The 20,638-nt window shown below is 35.9% G+C and overlaps 5 protein-coding genes across 5 annotated transcripts; 3 read left to right on the plus strand and 2 right to left on the minus strand.

Moving 5' to 3' along the window:
- The first annotated feature begins 209 nt into the window (after window positions 1–209).
- On the plus strand, window positions 210–4,065 carry Tsp_11890 (anaphase-promoting complex subunit 10). The gene is made up of 4 exons (XM_003372175.1): window positions 210–527; window positions 1,869–1,994; window positions 2,265–2,556; window positions 3,656–4,065. The coding sequence occupies exons 1-4, from the start codon at window positions 210–212 to the stop codon at window positions 4,063–4,065; spliced, it is 1,146 nt and encodes a 381-aa protein (XP_003372223.1).
- Window positions 4,066–5,559: 1,494 nt separating this feature from the next.
- On the plus strand, window positions 5,560–10,315 carry Tsp_11891 (conserved hypothetical protein). The gene is made up of 7 exons (XM_003372176.1): window positions 5,560–6,044; window positions 6,308–6,468; window positions 6,554–6,615; window positions 6,946–8,271; window positions 8,606–8,793; window positions 9,234–9,304; window positions 10,056–10,315. The coding sequence occupies exons 1-7, from the start codon at window positions 5,560–5,562 to the stop codon at window positions 10,313–10,315; spliced, it is 2,553 nt and encodes an 850-aa protein (XP_003372224.1).
- A 5,405-nt stretch (window positions 10,316–15,720) lies between these two features.
- Window positions 15,721–16,340, minus strand: Tsp_11892 (optic atrophy 3 protein (OPA3)). The gene is made up of 3 exons (XM_003372177.1): window positions 16,202–16,340; window positions 15,985–16,153; window positions 15,721–15,895 (listed from the first exon to the last, which is right to left on the minus strand). Exons 1-3 carry the CDS (start codon window positions 16,338–16,340, stop codon window positions 15,721–15,723), a joined length of 483 nt encoding a protein of 160 aa, XP_003372225.1.
- A 507-nt stretch (window positions 16,341–16,847) lies between these two features.
- Tsp_11893 (putative ribosomal protein S21) lies at window positions 16,848–19,357 on the plus strand. Its single transcript, XM_003372178.1, has 10 exons — window positions 16,848–16,887; window positions 16,954–17,003; window positions 17,298–17,304; window positions 17,454–17,530; window positions 17,581–17,649; window positions 17,864–18,005; window positions 18,056–18,204; window positions 18,276–18,518; window positions 18,893–19,041; window positions 19,210–19,357. Exons 1-10 carry the CDS (start codon window positions 16,848–16,850, stop codon window positions 19,355–19,357), a joined length of 1,074 nt encoding a protein of 357 aa, XP_003372226.1.
- An 83-nt stretch (window positions 19,358–19,440) lies between these two features.
- On the minus strand, window positions 19,441–20,578 carry Tsp_11894 (conserved hypothetical protein). The gene is made up of 2 exons (XM_003372179.1): window positions 20,424–20,578; window positions 19,441–19,852 (listed from the first exon to the last, which is right to left on the minus strand). Exons 1-2 carry the CDS (start codon window positions 20,576–20,578, stop codon window positions 19,441–19,443), a joined length of 567 nt encoding a protein of 188 aa, XP_003372227.1.
- Window positions 20,579–20,638: the final 60 nt, after the last annotated feature.

The following is a 20,638-nucleotide window of genomic DNA, read 5'->3' on the forward strand; positions in this document are numbered from 1 at the left end:
ATCATGTGCGGCTTGATGGTGAACGAGAAAAGGGAATCCGCAACACCTGTGAAGACCCTCTACGTCAAAGTGGATGAAGCGTTAGATGAGACGATAAAAAGATTTTGGGTGATGAAACATTTGGAACATCAGACGACATTAGTATCGTGGTAGGTGACCCTTCCTGAGCAGCTCAAAGCTTTGAAGATTCTGTACACTTTGATGGAAACATGTACACCGTCCTTCTCCCGCCGTTGACAGACAGAGCTCAACCGCTGAACAGTTGGCATCAAGCAATGATGAGACTGCGACAGGCTGAGAGAAGCTTGATGAGAAATCCTCACAATCCTCCCAGTAGGAAAGGGTATGAAAGAATATCAAGAAGGAGAATTTTGCAAGAAATGTTTAGCATGGCCAGAAAGGAAAAACCTGGAATCTACCACACCATATGGCTGTCTGTGAAGACAGAATCATCACATAATGCCGAATCATATTTGATGGTTCAGCAAGATACAAGGGAACCTTCCTCAATCAACATCTGGACCCAGGTCGACCCCAACAGAACGACCTTGTCAAAATTCTGATACTCTTCTGGAGATACCGTATAGGTCTCCAGTCTGACATTTCGAAAATGTTCACGTGAATCAGGTTGCATAAACAGGATCAGGACGTTTGTTGATTTATGTGGAGAAACCTTGAATTCCAAGAAACACCTCCTATTTCGTTTTAAATCCAGTATGCTTCAGACTAGCATGCTCCCCATTTCTAACGATGTGCGTGATAAAGCATCATGCCAAGAAACATGGAAATTAATTCTTTGAAGTGGTGAGCGAGATCCACGAGAACATGTATGTCGATGATTTTGTGATGTCGATTGATAAAAAAGAACGAGCTTCAGAAACAGGGATCCAATTGAGAACATTGATGAAACTCGGCAGGATTAATTTGAAAAAAATGGGCGAGTAATCACGATGAAATAGTAGCGAGCTTGCCACGCGATGACGTCATGAAGGAGAATAACAACTCGTTGTTGAAGACATTAGGGATAACGTAGAACATCACAGATGACGAGTTGACTTACCCAATACCGCCGAACCTCAACCTGGAGTCTGCTGATATCACGCGCCAGCTGATAAGCACAACGGCGAAGATATTTCACCCTCTTGGCTATCTGTCTGACATTTCATGTCTGACACATCGAAGATATTTGCCCCCTCCTCCTTAATGAAAATTGTGCAGTTCATTCTCCCTTCTATAAAAGTATAGCGGTATATATTCTGTGCACGCAAAGCAAATTTTTGCTCCATGGTTGCATGAAGCCAACCTTGTTTCCACAGTAAAACATTCCTGAATGATTCACAATAAACTTTTAATGAGAGTACTGACAATGCTATTTGTGACGATGTTGTGTATTCTTGGGGCAGTGGGTGATACGGTACATTGTAAGTCGCTTTCAACGTTTAACCTGCTGCGATGCTGCTTATGAAGTGCCATAAGTGCTGAAACTCCCGTTTCAGAAAGGTACGTTGATGCAAATGGAACTAATATGCGAACTAAGATAACCAGAAAGAAAAGTTGGCAAAACTTTAGCCTGAAGTAGACCAAACTGAATTTCTAACACCTATGCATGACTAAAAATTCTGAGTTTTCACGCCCCCCCTCTCCCCCTGGAACATTCCTCCGTTCCCCTGGTTGAGAACCACTGCTATAAGCAATTGAATCAGGAAGTATGACAATCGTTTGACAGAAAAGCGATCGATCAGACAGAGAAAGAGCTTTCCTCCCAACGAATCCAATGGAAGTTCATTACAGAAAGAGCTCCATGGATGGGTAGATATTGGGAGAGATGAATAAAATCCATCAAAATTTCTCTGATGAAAACTTTGCAGAAAGCCCTGGCTGACGAAGAAGATCTCAGAACAATTTTATGTGAAATTGAAGCAAGATTAAACTTACGCCCGTTGACGCATCTGAGCAGTGAACGAAAGGATCTTGAGATGCTGACACTGTACCATGTTTTGACCAGCACCAAGTTCCTTGATTTACTGGAAGTCAACTAATTAGATTGATTGATTACTGGAGGATGTAGATTGGTTATGAAACCCTCCAATTACCTTTCAACTCTGAAAGTGTGGGAGCTACCATCAACAATTCATTGCACAATGGTGGAAAAGATGGCGGTCAGAGTACATCGTGACTTTGAACACATATCAGACAGGGCACCATAATCGACAACTACTGAGGGCCAGAAACACTGTTTTGAATGCTGAAAACAATGTCTCCAGAAACAAATGGAAAATGGGGGAAAATTGTGCAGTCGTAAATTTGGCCAGGATGGAATCACTAGAAGAGTGAAATTGAAAACCGCTGCGGGCATGATGAAACAGCCCACAATGAATTTGCATCTAATAGAACCATTACGTATCAAAGGATGGGAGTACACCACTCCTATGGGCGGGGAGGATTCAAACAACAAAAGGAAGGATTCTGTAGTTGACGCGTGGAACCTGATGATCAGTACAGTAGAACTGAAAAAGAACGAGAAAAAAAAGAATATTGGTCGATTGATTGGCAGAAGTTGGAAGCATTAACGCATTGAAACGCGTGTGACGGTAGCTTAACTTGTGCATTTGTGACTCTTAGCGGATATCATCTAGTTATTAGTTGCCTTTGTTCGCATTTGTCTGACCCAGAAAAAATTTGTGCCATTACTCAGTTGTGCTGTTATTTGCCGAACTTAACGTGAAACTAGTGTTGACGTGACAGAAGTCACGTAGTCGAAACTGAACTTGACTTTCTGACTAGACAAAGATAGTCAACAAAGAACCTGACCATCAAATCAAGTATAGCAAAAATTATTCGACGCAACTGCTGCAATAGTATATAAAAATGTAACGAGTAATCATAGTTCAAAATAAGATTTGAAATAATACATATGAATTATAATAATTTAAGTAATTTTCAGACTTTCTATGTATATGCGGAAAAATACATGTCACTTAATCCTGATTTTCATCTGCAAGTATACTGTCATTACACGCAACATTTTTATGCTGCAGCCTTCTTTGGTTGTCAACTGATTCAGTTTTTTAGAATTCCATCTGAAACTGACCTTGTTGTCTATTAACTTTGACGCCAACAGATATTCTCAAATATCAGGTAATGTACCAACCAATTTTTATACACTTTGTTATCATTCATAGTATGATTTTTTGAAAACTATCGATTGTAGCATGAATTTTTACTCGATTTTTTATCTATCATTTATTGTAAAAGTATTGCATTTTTCTAAATTTTAGCTGCCATCAAATTAGAATTTGGATATAAAGATGCCTGGAGGACTTTTTCGAGAATTGAATGAACATGTGCCAACTGGGCGGTATAATTATGAATGATTTTATTTGAATGCTATTTTATGTTGTTTTCTAAAACATAGGCGGTCTGGAGTACGGAGAGAAATAACGGTTCCTTGTACTGAAAGCATCCCGGAGCAGCTGCTTCACGGTAGAGAATATTTTGATATCAGTGATGAAGCAGCGTGGGTTGTTTCTTCATATAAGCGTGGTAAATTATTATATATTATTATCTTTTGCATGAACTTGTAAAATATCAATTTTTCTTTTGATTGAAAGAAAAACACAGACTATCCTCATTAATAAAAGTAAAATATTCTTAGGACATAGCGTCCCCGCCCTCCGTGACCCTAGCCTCCACACCTACTGGCAAACAAATGGGCCACTTCCCCATTTGCTGACTCTTTACTTTAATAGACTAACGTTTGTTTCCCACTTGTGCATTTATGTGGATACAGATGTGGACGGCAGTTACACACCGAAGACACTTTCTATAAGACGCGGAACGCAGCTGTGTGATATGGTTGAAAATGTACTCGCCCATTTAGCGAATTTCAAGGGCTGGGCAGTGATTCCGCTATGCGCTCGTGGTAGAAATTTCGTCTCTGCTTTTATACTTCAAATAGCAATTTTGGCAAACCACTTAAATGGACGTGACAGCTGCATTCGGCAAATAAAAATATTTGGACCGAAATTCGAATGGAAATCTGAAGTTGTGAGCATCATGAAATAAATAATTAAGACTAGTGAAAAATTATGATTATATCGAAAACTTGAAACTCAATAAATCTATGAACGTGAATGTGAAACAATAATGTGTTGATATTTCTGAAATGGAATTACTGATCAAAACTGAATAGCTAATAATATAGCATAAGTTAATCACCAATTATTGATCAAACACTGTACAAACTATGAGTGAGCAACCAATCACACAAAGGTAGCAGAGTGGGGAAATTGGGAGCGAGTAAAATGAAAGTGTCCCTTTTGAATTAATAGCTCACAAACAGTCCCAAACCGAAAAAAATTTTCTTTTAATTATGACGCAATATTACTTAGTTTTGTTATCAAATAAGTGACAACAATTTTTATTGTCATCCATGTTTTCAAGCTCTTACGTAGTAACTCAAAAAATACCATTTTCCAGAATAAGCTGTTTCTCATTATTGAGTTCCATTTACCTTCTTTTTGTGCTTATTGAAAAATGAAAAAATATTTTAAAATAAATTCAATAAACAACCGCTATGTGCTCTAACGTATCCGTCTTTCCAGTAGAAAGGATAAATCGTCAGCTGTAGCAAAACATTAATAACAGCAGTTTCAATTACATTTAAAGTTGAAAACTGTGTCTAAAACTTGCAGTTTTTATGAATCAGGTGATTTCCTCTATACAAAAACAATGCAACGCAATATTATGAATATAATCCCAAGCATGTTGAATCTCATCAGTTCATGAATTTTATTTTGAAAATAATTTTGGTTTAATTTGTAATGTTTGAATTTCACTTTATTATAAATAGAGGATTTATAGGTGGAAGAAATAAAGGATATTTCAATAGTAATTCTAAAAAAGTCACAATAGTTTCTAAACAGAAAACATGCATTATAATAATCACATTTCTTTATAGTATTATTTAATTGGATGAGAGCAATTCTACTGTTACAGATTCCAACACAACAAAGAAAACCTGAATATCAAGAATCTACAGTAGAAAGAATGTAGAGTAACGTCGTGTGTATGCGAAGTAATAGTAATAGCGATTTTTGGACGTGTGTGTTTGGTCTGTGTATCCTTTTCGTGTGTGTCGCTCTCTGTATAATTTGTTTCTAGTCAAATAAAGCGTTGGTATTCTCTTTCGAGATAGATTTGTGGGTCTTTGCAATCGAAAGACCTGGTGGAATACCATTCACGTTAGACGTGACTGGAAGCATTAGAGATTATAGGTTGTAAGTCGTTGGGTAAGCGACACGGATTCAAAGCGGGAACCGTACAACCGAACATAGAAAACTATATAGATAGAACTAGATAGAACTCAGCGGTTCAAATTAATCGACCGCGGTTTAATTATGCAGTCAACTTGAACTTGATTATACCTATCGAGTAGGAAGGAATACACCGGCCAAAACATTGGTCCTCTGAGCCGGATAGGAAGGACTGAGACTTCCGGATTCTTATCACGACTTGTGGATCATATTAATTCGTAGTTAACATCGTCATCGTCGAAGAATGTCATCGTCAAGGACAACGACCAAATTAGAAGACTATCAGAATAAGCTTTCTACCATGCGAACTCGTCTTTCTAGCTATATGAAAGAATTAGAGAGAGCACGTGAAGAATTGTCCTCACCTACGTTGGTACGCAACCTCCTAGACCTTCTGATTCCGTATTGGGACAGAGCGTGCCAACTAGTGGAGAAGTACGAGAATACCCTGCCGATCGGAAAACCGGCAGATGATATCATCGAGTGGCACAATTTTGTAATTGAGGTAACCAAGGCACGTAGTATCGCGCAGGATTACCTGAAGAAGGATAAGGTGGACGACGATCGCCGTGATATGAAGCAAAACAGTGGAGCACGTTATCACCTCAATCTACCTAAGTGGGAATTCCCGAAATTTGATGGAGACGTATTACAATTCGAGACATTTTGGGAGCAGTTCGAAGATCAAATACATCGACAGTCAGAACTTCGAGATACAACCAAGTTCACGTATCTTTGATCCTGCTTGACCGGAAATGCGCTAAACGCTATTGATGGTTTAGCAGTCACAGTAGACAATTATTCGGCAGTTATCGAGATTTTAAAGAGTCGCTTCGGCCGTAGAGATTTGATAATTCAAACCCATATCCGGAAATTACTAGATGTGACGCCTTGTAATGATGCGTCGTTGAAAACGTCAAGGAAGTTCTATGATGAAGTCGTCTCACACATTAGAGCCTTAGAAGCGTTGGGAAAGAACCCTTCATCACCAGAGTTGACTGCATCCGAAGTCCTATTAGAGATATTCAAATTGAAGGTACACGTGAGCACAAGGGAGAAATGAGAAACCCTTATCCTTTCCGAAGCTTCGAAAGCATCAAACGTGGAAGCTTTCTTGCGATTTTTACAAGATATAATAAGGGTGGAGGAGTCGGTCAGTATGGATGACCATAAACCATCCTCAAACGTTACCTTCATAAGAAGGAAGAGTCCTCCTCGAAACAGATTACCTTCTGTAGCCGCTCTTCATGCAGAGACTAGATCATTCGAAGGTTTCACGGTGTGTGGAGAACGTCATAGAGTAAGTCAATTCCCTAAGTTTTTAGCAGAGAGTACGCAGGATCGTTGGAAGATAGCGACAAGGGAAAACTTATGTTTCCGTTGCCTCCAAAGGGGACACAAGGGAAATAGATGCCCGGAAACCAAACGATGTGATCACCCTTCCTGTCGGAAGACGCATCACAAACTGCTACACAGTAATAAAGAAACGCACAAAGTCAGAACAGATGAAACACTACCCTTGAAGTCATCAACTGAGAATGAAGAAAGTGTTTCGAGCAACCGAGCACTTTTGGGAAGAACATCGACAGAGAAGGAAAATCTGTTGCAAACAGCACGCGCGATCTTATAGTCCGATGATGGAAATCAATTGTTCGTGACTTGCCTTTTCGATTCCGGCTGCCAAAGATCACTTATTAGGAAAGATTTAGCAGAGTCGTTGCGGTTGAAAGGTACAACGGAACGATTGATGTTGTTAAGGCTGGAAGAATCACACAGTAAGTATGAGAAGTTGCGTTGCGTGAACTTTCGCTTAAAGGGTATCTACGGAGGAGAAGATAGTTATCCCATCGAAGCACTCTGCCTCCCAAGGATAACAACGGTGGACGCGAACCCATCGGCGGCTAACTGGCATCACTTACACGGACTGAACTTAGCTGACATCTTTCCGAGAGAGAGAACGGAAACTGATGTACTAATTGGAATCGATTTTTACAACCGTTTGCTGTTCAGAGAGAGGACAGTAGGTGGAATCGCCTTGCCAGAAGCCGTAAACTCACCGTTCGGGTGGATTGTGTCAGGTAACATCCCATCAAATGACGGAGGTAGAGAATGCATCACTCTTCTGGTGAAGACTGAAAATGAGTATGGAGAAGATGACCTTAGAAGATTTTGGGATTTAGAGATCATCGGTGTGACAGATGACAAAGGAGCCAAAGACCCCTTTGTCTCTCGTCTCATGAAAACTTTTGAAGAGACCCTAGAATATGGCGATGGACGTTATACAGTCAAACTCCCATGGAAACCAGGATTCCTGAATCTATCGAATAACTATACACACGCGTTGCAACGTTTGTTTAAGACAGAAGCCAGTCTTCTAAAGGATACCACCAAGTCAGAAATGTATTCCAAGACGTTAAAGGAATACATGACTGAAGGTATAATAGAAAGAGTTGAGAATAAGCGTGGAATTGAAGGGAAAACCTGGTATTTACCACACCATATGGTGTTGAAAAATGACCAGACTTCGACGAAAGGTCGGAGAGTATTTGACGTTTCAGCCCATTTCGGACGAACATCTTTGAATAGACAGTTAGATACAGGACCATCCTTACAGAGAGACCTGGTTAGAATTTTGTTACGATTTCGAAGACATCGTATTGGAGTGCAGTCGGACGTCTCCCGAATGTTTCTTCAGATAGGATTACACAAAGAAGATCTAGATGTAACTAGATTTTTGTGGAAGGAACCTGGTGATCCGTCGCATCCGCAGACATTTCGTTTCAGGAGACTCTGTTTCAGATTAACGTGTTCTCCTATTTTGGCCTTAGCCGTGATGCAACATCACGCCAGAATGAACAAGAGCAAGTGGCCCAAGGCGGCCGAAGAAGTGCTAAAAAATGTATATATAGATGACCTGTTGTTTTCACTCGACGGTCGAACGGAAACGATGGAATGTGTGAGAGAACTGAAACAGTGCAGGATTTCACTTAACAAAATGGTCAAGTAACGAACCCTCAGTGTTGCGATCGCTCCTAGAAGAAGACGTTGTGTCAGAGAGTAAAGCAAAAATGGCACTAGGGATCGTATGGGACAGCAAGGAAGACATAATCACCTCCCAAGCCATCTGTGTCGCAAGATCCGATCAGGAGATGACAAAGAGGGGAACGTTGAGTGTGGTTATGATGATTTTTGATCGGCTATGATATCTGTCTCCGTTTTTGGTCAAAACCAAACGTATGTTACAAGTACTGTGGCGAAAAGGAATCGATTGGGATACCCCTCTCCCACAGAATATGCTGAAAGACTGGCAAGATTGGATGACTGAAATTCCATCGATATCAGAAATAAGGCTACCAAAGTATTTGTTACCAGTTGGAACTGGTTGGTTGCATCAAAGAGGTAGAGTTGCATGGGGACGGAGATGCATCAGAGAAGGCGTACGGGAGTACGGTCTGTCTGAGAATAACTACCGTATTGGGTGAGATCATTACGAACTTGGTAATGAGTAAGACCTGAATCGCGCCAGTCAAAAGAGTAACCCTACCACGATTAGAGTTGATGGCGGCCTTGATCACAGCCAGACTTCTTTCTTTCGTGAAGACCAGTCCAGAAGTGAAATTTAGTAGGATTGTCTGTTGGACAGACAGCCAAATAGCACTTCGATGGATTGAAGGGGACAAAGGTTCTGTGCTGTTTGTGTTCATTTATCATGTTGTGGTTATCCTTGCTCGTTTGCATCTGTTCCTAGACTTGCACCTTCGTTCAATAACGTTTGTTTGTATCAGTTTGTCCTGCTCTCTGGCACGTTCATAAGCGAACACGGGTCAGATTGCGGTTAGGTGATCATTGTTCATATGACCTACCGATGAATAAAAATTACAGTCCACTAGCTGACAGGCGACAACGGTTTTGTTGCAGGCATTTTGGTCCTCTGAGCCGGATAGTAGGTTCTATCAACCTTAAGGAAGTAGAACAAGACACTGCTGAAAGTGAGCTCATAGTCTCCTCTGAATAAGCTAGATGTCGGTAAGGACCGCTTTGCCAGGTTGCTGGGAGTGCTAAACCCGTTCCTAAAGGAGCGAGCAGCAGTGCTGGTGATCAAGTAGCAACTTCAGTCGACAGAAGAGCACTATCGTTAGATCGAAGCGCTTCGAGAAGAATTTGAAGCAGGTCTGGACGAAGAAGAGCGTAACATCGCAATGGACGTGTGGTCGAAATATTAGCGACGTTTCATAGAAAGCAAAGCAAAGGCACGAGCCTTGATCACTAAAAAGCAACCAGGGGATGAAGTACCTAGTAGCACAAGATCAGTAGAACGGAAAAACCGCCTGTTGATTCGAACTACTGAAGTTTCCTGGTGACGTAATGAAATTCCGGGAGTTCTGGGATCAATTTGAAGTCAGCGTCCAAGATGTTGACGTACCTTCGTGGGTGTTTTACCGGTGCAGCGTTAGATGTGATATACGAGGTTTGTTAGTAGCAAACCAAGGGAATGCGCTTGCACGGCAACGGTCCAAGGAGCGTTTTGATCGTCCTCAGGTGGCAGTATGAGAACATATCCTGAATTTCTTCTACAAGATGGACAGGAGCACTGAACTCTCCGCTATTTGTGATGAATGCCATAGAGGGGTGTACTACTTGTCAGCGCAGGGAAAGGATTCGCGCAACAGCGACCTTTTGGCGGCAGAGATCATGATCACAATCGTCCGTGAGCGACTACTGAATTTAGTTCGCATCCAGTGGGACAAGCTGGCTGTGGAGGATGGCAGCCTGGTAGCGGATCTACCTCTGATGTCACGAGAAAACTGAATGATCTGAGATTGGAGGAGAAGCGGTCGATGAGTGCAGTGGAGAAGCTGAGAAGCCCTAGTCAGGAGAGAGAAACCCAGAAGACTGTAGCTTTTTTCCATTCCGTGGTTGAAGTCGTCTGCGGATTTTGTCAGGAGCACCACACGCTTTCAGAGTGCACGAATTTAAGACAGGCGAGTCGCCAGAAATAGCGGGAGAAAGCTACCCGCTATCTACTTTGCTCTCCTGCCTCAAGCCGGGGCGTTTCTCCTCAGCCTGCAAGCGTAATCGACGAAAGAATAGGTAGGCGTTCATACAGAAAATTTTGTCTTAGTGAGCAATATGCAAATTTAAAGTTTGCTTTCTGCAGTTTATAACATTTGGACGGTAATTTGAATATGAAAGAGGAAGTGGTAAGCATAATGGATGAATACTGGGAAATGTTCACCGTTACTTGTTACGTCCACAATTTGGAAGCCAATAATACAAGGAACAAGAATGTGATGTAATAAGAGGCTAATATATACGTCCCATGAATTGCGCAGAAGTATTGATTATGCGTACTATTCAACAATAAAAGTGTACTTCCAAGGTGTAAGGAGATGAGTGTGATAAAAATAATTGCAATAAACAATACTCAATACAGCAAATATTAAAATCATATAATCGGCTTGACGTTATTATTACTGAAGGTTGAGTAAGTTGTATACATCTGAATATACACTAAAACTAATTATAGGTTGAACGATGTAAGGAACGTACATAAAGTTTTTGCTGTAACACAAAACTAATATTTTGTTTTCAAGTCAGTAAATCAAGAAATATTGAAAATACTTATGCAATAGCATGACCATTACACTTGAACTCAGTGACCCAACTCATGGGAGTAAATGGTCATGAAAATCTCCGTTACACACAATGTAATATAAGTAATAAATACGCAATTCACGGTGCTAGATCTCCTGGAAGTAAAATCAATGCAAATTTGCGTTGGCGTGTATTTTCATGCTACATTATTTTCTGGTCAAATGTTTTGCAAATTATGGCTAATTAATGATACAACACTACATTTTTGAGGTAAATGATCTCAAGCTTAAGAAATAAGAATGATTCAACAAAATATATTCGGACACATTGAAAAGTTATGAAACTCAGCAAAATGTCTGAACTGTGAGAACAACTGAAAACCACCTTTAATAAAAGGTTGAGTGTCATTTGTTTGAGGAAATCTCAACTAACATTGATAGAGAAAATTTGTCTAAACCATAAATCAATCAACAGCCACAACCACCATACATGAAACATTTATCACTTACACTTACCCTTAAAAACATTAAATCATGCATAATGTTCTCATATGCAGTATCCCTCGTACTATCTGTTGAAACAAATGACACGAAAATTGAACATATTTTAGGCTTTGTGCACGTGTTTTTCTAATGTAGTATGGACCACACCCCAAGCATCCAACAACATACTTTTCAACTTTACGATGTTCTGTAGGCCGAACGAATTGCAACAACACTGCATTTTTTCACAATACGTCTTATTGTTTCAAAAGAGATGTCACAAATCTTCAGACCATAAAAATGAAAATTGACAGAGTGCATTCAAAGCAAAACCCCCTGGGGTGTCATCCACCTCAGCAATCCATCAAAGGGTTCATATACTATTCCAATGCAAATTGAAAATATAAATTTACTTCAAACAGTAACGTGAAGAAGTTCTTTATGTAGTTGTCAGTGTAAAATTGTTATCAACACCATAAAGTACTTCTGACGCTCTGCTTTAGATATCTTTTTAATTTTGAGGAAACATTTGATTGATTGCAACATTTCTACTACTAATTCTGAAGCTTTATAATTACAAACTTTAATAATAAACAAGAAATTCACTGAAAAGATAAAAACTAAATGAAATACAATTAAAACTCATTGAATGCTAAACCAAACAGAACTGAATATATATATCAATTGTCATCAGATGACTTTAGCGCCCTTCGTCATTTCAATTTCGATTTCTGTATAAATATGAAACATTAAATTTATAAATATGTCTGCTTTATAATATAGTGGACGTAAAAATATGAAAAATTAAAAAATTGAAATTTATGGTGAAATATAAAACTGCTTCCCAAGAAATTACTTATTAAGGAAAACTTGATATTACGAAGAATTATTGGCTTTCCCAGTAATCCTATATTTAGATACGTTTCTATATTACGGAACTGATATCTATTTTCAACATTCTCAGTAGTTCAAAAAAAATACTACTTACCAACGTATGAGGTTCTCTCAACTTTGCCAACTGTTTCTCATTTGTGCCGTTTCCAAACGTGATAAATGAATTTAAGAAGATGAAAATCAAATGAAACAAAAAATAATTTTTTGTCAAATCATCATTCATTCTTATGAAATCGCAGTATTATTTATTCCTAGCACAATGCTTCCCTGCTATTATTTCAGATGAAACATATAAAGAAAGCAATAAGACGCGAAACCTTAGATTAAAATTTGCATAATGTTTCTTTCAACTGATAATTTTGATTAATGGTAATTCCCAGTATGCATTTCACTAATGTTTGCAAATGCTTGAAGAGCAGCTACCATTAAATTATGTAAATGGTAATTCATTCTATGCTCTATGTTAATATTTACTCAAAATAATTAGATTCCCGTTAATCTGTTTTCAAACTGATACGCCACTCCTGAGAAGGCTGACTTTCGCTAAAAGAAAAAACACTCAAACAATACTTTTTACTTAGCTGACTGCACCACAACTTTCTCAGTATGAAAATACTTTGTCCAATAAAAAGAATTGCATAAATAAATTTATTTATTGATGCAAATATTAATCATACAGACTTGTTATTAACGTCATTGACTATGGTATAACAACTTAATTTTTTATTGAGATATGGAAATAAATTTAAAATCATTTTAAAAAAGAAACTAATCTGAAATATTACTACGCTTTGCCATATAATGTAAAATTAATTAATTAATTAATTTTGTGTTTGAAAACATACACCTAAGGACTGAGAAAATGTAAGGAAGTTAAACATGGGGCTTAACTGCACTTGCTTTGAAACTGCATAATTAATTTCCATCAATGAAAAAGTTACGCTGAAGATTTTCTAAAATTAAAAAAAATTTTCACTTTAGCTCATCACGTCTTAAAAAAAACCTTTGTTTTAAAAAATGCAAAATGTGATCATTTATATCCGTGTAAGGTAATTTAGTGATAATGCACCCATATTCAGAAAAACATTGATAAAAAAACAATCATCCAATCACTGAGCAAACATGTGAAGCTAATAAAATGCCAGAAACCATTCGCCAATTAGCGTTAAAATGCTGTAAAGCCTATCAGTGAACAGCCAGTCAATAAAGGGGGCCAAAATCGAGCTACAAACGGTTAGTGAACCGTTATGCTGGGCAGTTTCCACCAACTGTTTCAGATTTTGTAGCTTCTAGGGCCTTCTTTGTAATTGGAGTATGTTTCTGTGTTGTCATTGTAATCGCGGCTCATAAAGTGCCAAAAACGCAAATTCAAAAGTGTCTGTTGTTCATCAAGCACACTAACATTTGATAGCCGGTTTTAAAGGTTGCTTAAAAGCCGGTTATTGTTTCTGAAACAGGTAAAAGATTTTCAAAAAGCTTTTAAAGTCAGTGCTTTGAAACTTGGCACAGTATTCTTCTACTATGCGCAGGTGTTCTCGTCATGATTTCGCCATATTTCTCGTCAAGAATTATTACAATAACAAGTATGACATTTTTCAACATAGAAATTCAAAAAATTCTTTATTTATCATCTGAAATATTTTATTCACTAACACGTCATCTACTTATTAATGTAAAGCAACTGCTCAATTTACTGGAACTTTGCAAACTTCTCGTTTTAAACTGTAATTTTCAATTCAAATGCTTTATGCATTATTTACAGATGTCGTCCAAAATTTACGTATTCAGACAATTTTCTAATTCTCAAAGTTCATTTTTCAAAGATTTATGGACTCATTTTACTTTTTTCTAAATTATCATTTCTAAACTTAAAATGATATAAAAACAAATAATCTGTTTATTTCTGATTTCTTCATTATTTCTTTACAAAGAACAAATTAGACGAATTAAAAAAAATTCTTATTTAAATATATTAATACTTGATTTTTGTTTATTCATACAGTCAACAGTAAATTTCTTAAAAAACAATTTTATGAAATATGACAATCTTCAATGAATGAAAACAATTTCAAGTTGTTCCTTCAACGAGTGTTCTCCATTAATTCCTTAAAAACGTTTACTTCACATATTCCCATTTTTTCCAAAATTCGAAGCTACATTATAAGTAATGCTTCAGTGCATATTCCTTTTCACAAAAGTTGCATCGCCTACAGCACTTTAGCTTCGTAGATCCAGTCAACGAGCCAGTTAACGTCAAATGCAATTAATAATCAGAAAATGCTAAATTAAAATTTTTCTCAATAATAGCATAACAATTGAAAAGCAAATAAATTATTGCTGATTATTTAAGAAAATGTGCACAACCATTTTTATTAAAATTTTTTTATCAACATTTTACATATACTGCTATCAACAAATTTCACCATAGAAACATTCTAGGTTAACGGCTTTAACATTAAGTGAAATTGTTTGAGAATATTCATAAGCAACTGCTAATAGCATATTAAGAATCACTGCTAATTTGCTATTCGCAATAAAATCTATTAAAATTCGAAATATTTTGGATTGAGATTTAAATGATTAACTATATATTGTAATGCAATGTGAAATAAACAGTGTCCATGTAATACATAAGAAGCACCTCTTGAAATTCACGACTCAATAAAGCATTTTTGTCATACTTCTTGTAACGTTACAGAATTCATGTAAAAACAGCGAATGCATTATCTTAATGAAGGCTTGTTGATGACGGAGACAGAAGCCACTGAAAGCTACAATACTTTCTATTGTCATTAAAATCTGTTTGGATTAAAGCTAAACAAGAAAAACAGACTTAACGTCCGTAAATGAAAAGAAACAAAGTAGATTTCGTTCATTAGAAAAATAAAAAACGCTTTCAGTCACAAATGCATTACATTTGAATAATAATTTTTCAATTAACATAATTAAGCAGAATATAGAATTGAGCAATGTGTATCATTAAAACTTCCAACAGAAGAACTTCCTGTCTTCTAAAACGTTTATGCGTATTTTTATATGATTATTAAATCGCATTAAAAAATAAAAATATAGAGAAGTCATACAATAAGACATTTTTATCATTTCAAATACGCTACATTCCAGTATGAAATTTATCTGGCACGGTGAAACCAAAACTAGACCGTGAACACAGGCAGTTGAAAAACTCCACCCGAAATGTTCATGCTGTTACTCTAAATGTAAAAATATGCATATCAAAAAATAATAATAAAAGAATAATAATCAGAGATCTCAAAGAATAATAATCAAATTCTCAATAAATTACATAACAATGCAACAAAAATTTAGATAATAACCACTTAATTTGAAAATTTTAAATCTTTACATGTAGAACATATTTCTGTACATTATTTTATGCTTACTGAGAATGTGTCACTGCTAAAATTTGTAATTTCTCATGAACCATCACGTTTTTTTGATTTCCAAAGCAAAGATTGTGTAAGGCTTTGCAAAGCTTGCAACTCGACATACTGCTTTTGCGAGTCAGCTCGAAATTCTTTTAAACTAGATTCAATATTCTCCAAACGCTGCTGAAGCTCTTCTTCTTTTATCCGAGCTTTTTCAGTGGATCTAAATGTAACTCACATTTTTCATCAAAATATTTTTAAAAGTGCTACATTCTACTTAAATTCTCAAAAACAATTTTCAAAATTAAAAACCTCATATATTCAAAAGCAACCACAAACACGGCTATTCCATAAACAACCATTTCCCCAAGTATATCAGCACCCAGTTCGACTGCAGCTTCTTCATTTAATTCAGGAATTGTAACGGGCTTACCGAAACCAATCATTATCATTTTCCTAGTGATTTCCACTCTGTGGTATACTTAAAAAATATTAATTTCATAAACTTCATTCGAGCATACAGACTTACGCTGAGCTATGGGAAGGCAAATAAAGCGGCGAAAAGTGTAATTCCGTTTCGCGCCATTCTTTAGTTGATTCGCAATCGGCCTACTCACTTGACGGGCCAGAAGACTCACTAATTTTATGACCGGAAAAGCGTGAACCATGAAGAATTTCCAACGAAAACGACAATTTCTTCTGTGATAAAAACATAAAACGATAAATATTTTTCACTTTTATATTTATAATTAAATTTCACATTTACAATACACTCCTTATTTAACGTCACTACACAAATTTTATGTTATACGGAACTTTACAGTACATTATTAAAATGCAAGTGCCACAATAATAATGTACTTTATTAAAAATTGATATAAAACTGCCATTTATCGTATTAACTTCAAATTTTGCATTAATAATAAAATAAAATTAATTAATTAAACAATAATAAAATAATAATAGATAACTGCATTTTTTAAATTGAAATAGCACGGTCAGTTATTTAATAGTCTTCTCGGCAGAAGATGCAAAATAATTATGAATTATGAAATTTTCTTATTAACATTATTTCAAGGCGTTTGATATTAGCATAGCCTATCTGTAACATTAAAATAAAGCACTGATCATTAGAAATTACTTACCAATTTTCAGTAGCGAAGATTTATGTTATAATGCACATCAATAGTAGTGTTAACGCCAGAAAGCGCAGTCGTATGTTTTACTGATAAATTAACAAAAAAACTGTTTTATAGAAGGATTTTTTCAGAAGATTTTTAGTTGGGTATTGTAGTTTAATGTTGAAGAATTTAAATGTCGAAGTTCAAAGAGTATGAAAAATTCATGTTTGACTAACTGCAAAATTCAAATACTTTACGTGCATGCCGAATTTAAACACGGCACATGGAAACGAGGTCTCACTTTTAATTTATTGTTTTTGAGCATAATAGGAAAATTGCATTTTCTTGTCGCATGTTACTCTTAATATTAATGACTTATATGTAATAAAAATGACACCGGTGCTGTTAACTCAGTTTCTGTTAATAAACCTTTTCAGTAGATTTATTGAGACTAAAAAATCAAATCAGATTGTTTCTAAATAGTATTTTATTTTTTTTTTGAAGAATCAAGGTTAATATAAGACAAACAAACAATATTATCAAAATAAAACCTGTTATTTTGTTTAAAATTACAGTATTCCATTCATCTGCATTTACACGGTTAAGATTTATAATAAAAAATTAATTATAGTATTTAATTTTTTAAATTAATGTCTACAGTCTGCGATGATAATACATCAGTAACTGTCAAGAATGGGACATTTTTACTTGACAAACATGGCCCTGCTGTTGTTCGAGTATTTCTTTTTGTTTAATTACTACTTCTTGTTATTTAATTGTATTTTAGACTATCGTTGCATCCATTGGATTAAGTGGACTGTATTTTTTTTGTCGAAGCATTCGCTTGGTGAGACGTGTATTTTTAGAATATTTTTCACTAATAGTTGGTGCTTTTCCAAAAAAATGAATTGAATTCAAATTTTTAAATAATACGTTTTAAGTAAGTAAATATGCATATTTAAACGAACTTAAATCTGATGAAATGAACAATATGATTTGTTCACTACTTTGTCTTATGTTAATGTTTACTTTTTACTACATTCACAGTAACTCGAAATATGTTATTTCAGTTTTCATTTTTCAAAACAGTGAATGATATTCCAGATGAATTTTTTAAAAAACACATACGATTAAGGGGCATTGTGAGCAATGTGGATTGGAAAGGTCGTCTAGTAGTTAATCATATTCCTATCGTGAAGCTACCGTTCACCGGTATGATACTGACACTCTTTGCGTTTTGTTTATTATAATTTTTTTTCAAGGTAATCAAGATTCAGAACTGTTAATTCATTTGGCTGCTGTGAACTTAGAAGAATCTGGTATTAATTGGCTACGGCATAATTTATCGAATAATTACATTAAATTTGAACTGCTTTGCAAGAATGAAATTGACAATTCTGCAGTTTGTGACGTTAGTGTTAAATATGTAAGTATGTATGACTGATTATTTTTTTACAAAATGAAATTTTACTTTGTTTAAAGAAAACTTTGCCTATGATGATGAAAAATGTAAACAGAGAAATTGTACGAAGAGGACTGGGGCAAGTGATCGATTACACAGATAATGAGCATATAAAAGCTCTTCACATGATTCCACGTTATAATCGATTAGTGCAAAATCTGCTGCTCAGCGAATCTTATGCCGATAAGAGAGGTGTTGGGAAATGGAAGCGTCCGAAATTAGTTGAAGCAGTTTCGGGCTATCCAAGCCAAATTGTGGATTTGGTCAAAAATTCAAACATTTTCATATTTCTTCAAATTTGCTACAATGCTGGCAAAGAAGGAGCCATTCTGTTAAAGAATCTTTCTCGTCATATTAACACACTCGCTCTCCACATATACACAATCACAGGAAAGACTTTAAATTTGATATCTCGCTTTTATCGACTATTTTTCAAGCAATAATCTGTTGCTTAATTAAACAGATGTTTTTTCCTCTTTCCAATTTTATATTTGGGTATATTTTTCATTGTACTAACGAAGGAAAATCGAGAAAATGAACAAACAATTTCTGCTGTATCACATTAATATGTCGAGTCTTCGAATTACTTTGAACAGTGCAAATTTGTTATTTACATAATTCACGCTTTTAGAAGTAGAAGCGGAATTTAGAGCTCATGTATAAATTCCGACAGCCCTTTGGCCATCCATTATTTCGTGGAATTACCAGGGCACATCAACGTTTTATAAACAAAACTGTATTGGTGAAAGATAACAATGTTGAAGAAGCGCTGAAAATTCTTAACAAGTACGTTTCACAAAAAAAAAAAACGTAAAATCCACATTTACAACTGATTCTTCAGTATTCTATTAACTGTATTTATTTTATAAAAATTTGTCAATGTGACATTGAGCTTGATGGGAAAAGTAAATTTTTTAGGAAACTGAGCCAAGAAAAATTACTTGAAATTTACAGAAGAACACGTTATTATGAAAAGCCTTACCAACAGAGAAATCAGTATTCGTATGAAATTTGTAAAGCCATTTATAATGAAGATATGAACCGCAAAATAGCGTTGATTTCAAGAAAAAACCGTCCTGATCGTTGGCCTGGACAATACTGAACTGTAGTCCATGAATTTGAGGTTTATTCTATATAACAAACTAATGATGTTAAAACTACAGTCTTCGAAATTGAACAAATAAACTATAGTCGTTTTAAATCGTGTTCAGCGTACTTTGCCATATCTTGTACAAGTTGTGCCTGATTTGAAGCAATATTACAAACCAATTTTATTGCTGCAATACTGTGCTTCTGAGCAGTAACCAGATGAATTGGAGTAAACAGTCCAAACTTTTTGAACATCTGCTTTCTGCTGAAATCATCGTCACACTGTCGTAAAATAAAATTAACACCCTTTTCTACATCTACAGTACTCGTGGAGTCAAGGTTTACAACACTAATATTAAGTAAAGAACCCATTGATTCTCTTGCCTTTGCCATTGCCATCCAACACTCTTTCATTTTGCGCTCGAGGATGAGCTTCAGGTGGATTTGTTCATTCATACAATCCAAAAGTTTGAAAATTTCTTCGTCAACATCGTTCTCCATAACGCATCTAAGTACATTTGTCATTATGTAATTAGAAAAATATTGAAAAATATATAAAAATTAAGTGTATAAAAATCAGTACGTCCACGTGCATATCTTGTCAATCAGATAAAATGCAACAGCTATCGACTGTACTTTTACTTTGATTGCATACATTAAATTTTACAGAAAATCAAGAAATACATGCTATTTATAAAAGATGCATACAATAACAAGAAACGTTTTATACTTTAAATTATAAACAATAATTTATTAAACGCTTGGAATACATTACAGTACGGATGCAATTTAAAGAATATCAAGAACAATAATTTTTTATTTGTAAAATATTTATATCTGAAAAGAATTTTAAATTAGAAAACAAAGCTGCTATTTATAACATGATATAAACAACCCATTGACCAGGAACATTAACATAAACATGCAGCTTCTTGATAATGAAAACTTTATTTGCAAAAATGCAGTTAACTTACAGTTTCAGCTGAAATATTGTGCAGAGCTGATGAAGATATATGTGCATATATCTGCTATCCACTATCGTTTGTTGCTATAATCAGTATCATTTGTCATTCTGTAACGTATTTCCCGTAGAAACTGGCGGGTACACCTCTGCTTCAGGACTGTCCCCGGTCACTACCAACCGTGTTGACCTTGCGACCTCCTTCGCGCTTCGACGAAAACATTCAGGGTAATAAAGAGAAATAAACACAACATAATCGCTCAAAGTGCTCATTTGAACGTGCTACCGACAATCACCGTGATACATTACACTGCGGTCGACCACCAACCGAAC

The sequence above is a fragment of the Trichinella spiralis genome (genome assembly GCF_000181795.1).
Source record: "Trichinella spiralis strain ISS 195 chromosome Unknown Scfld9, whole genome shotgun sequence".
Lineage (NCBI taxonomy): Eukaryota > Metazoa > Nematoda > Enoplea > Trichinellida > Trichinellidae > Trichinella > Trichinella spiralis.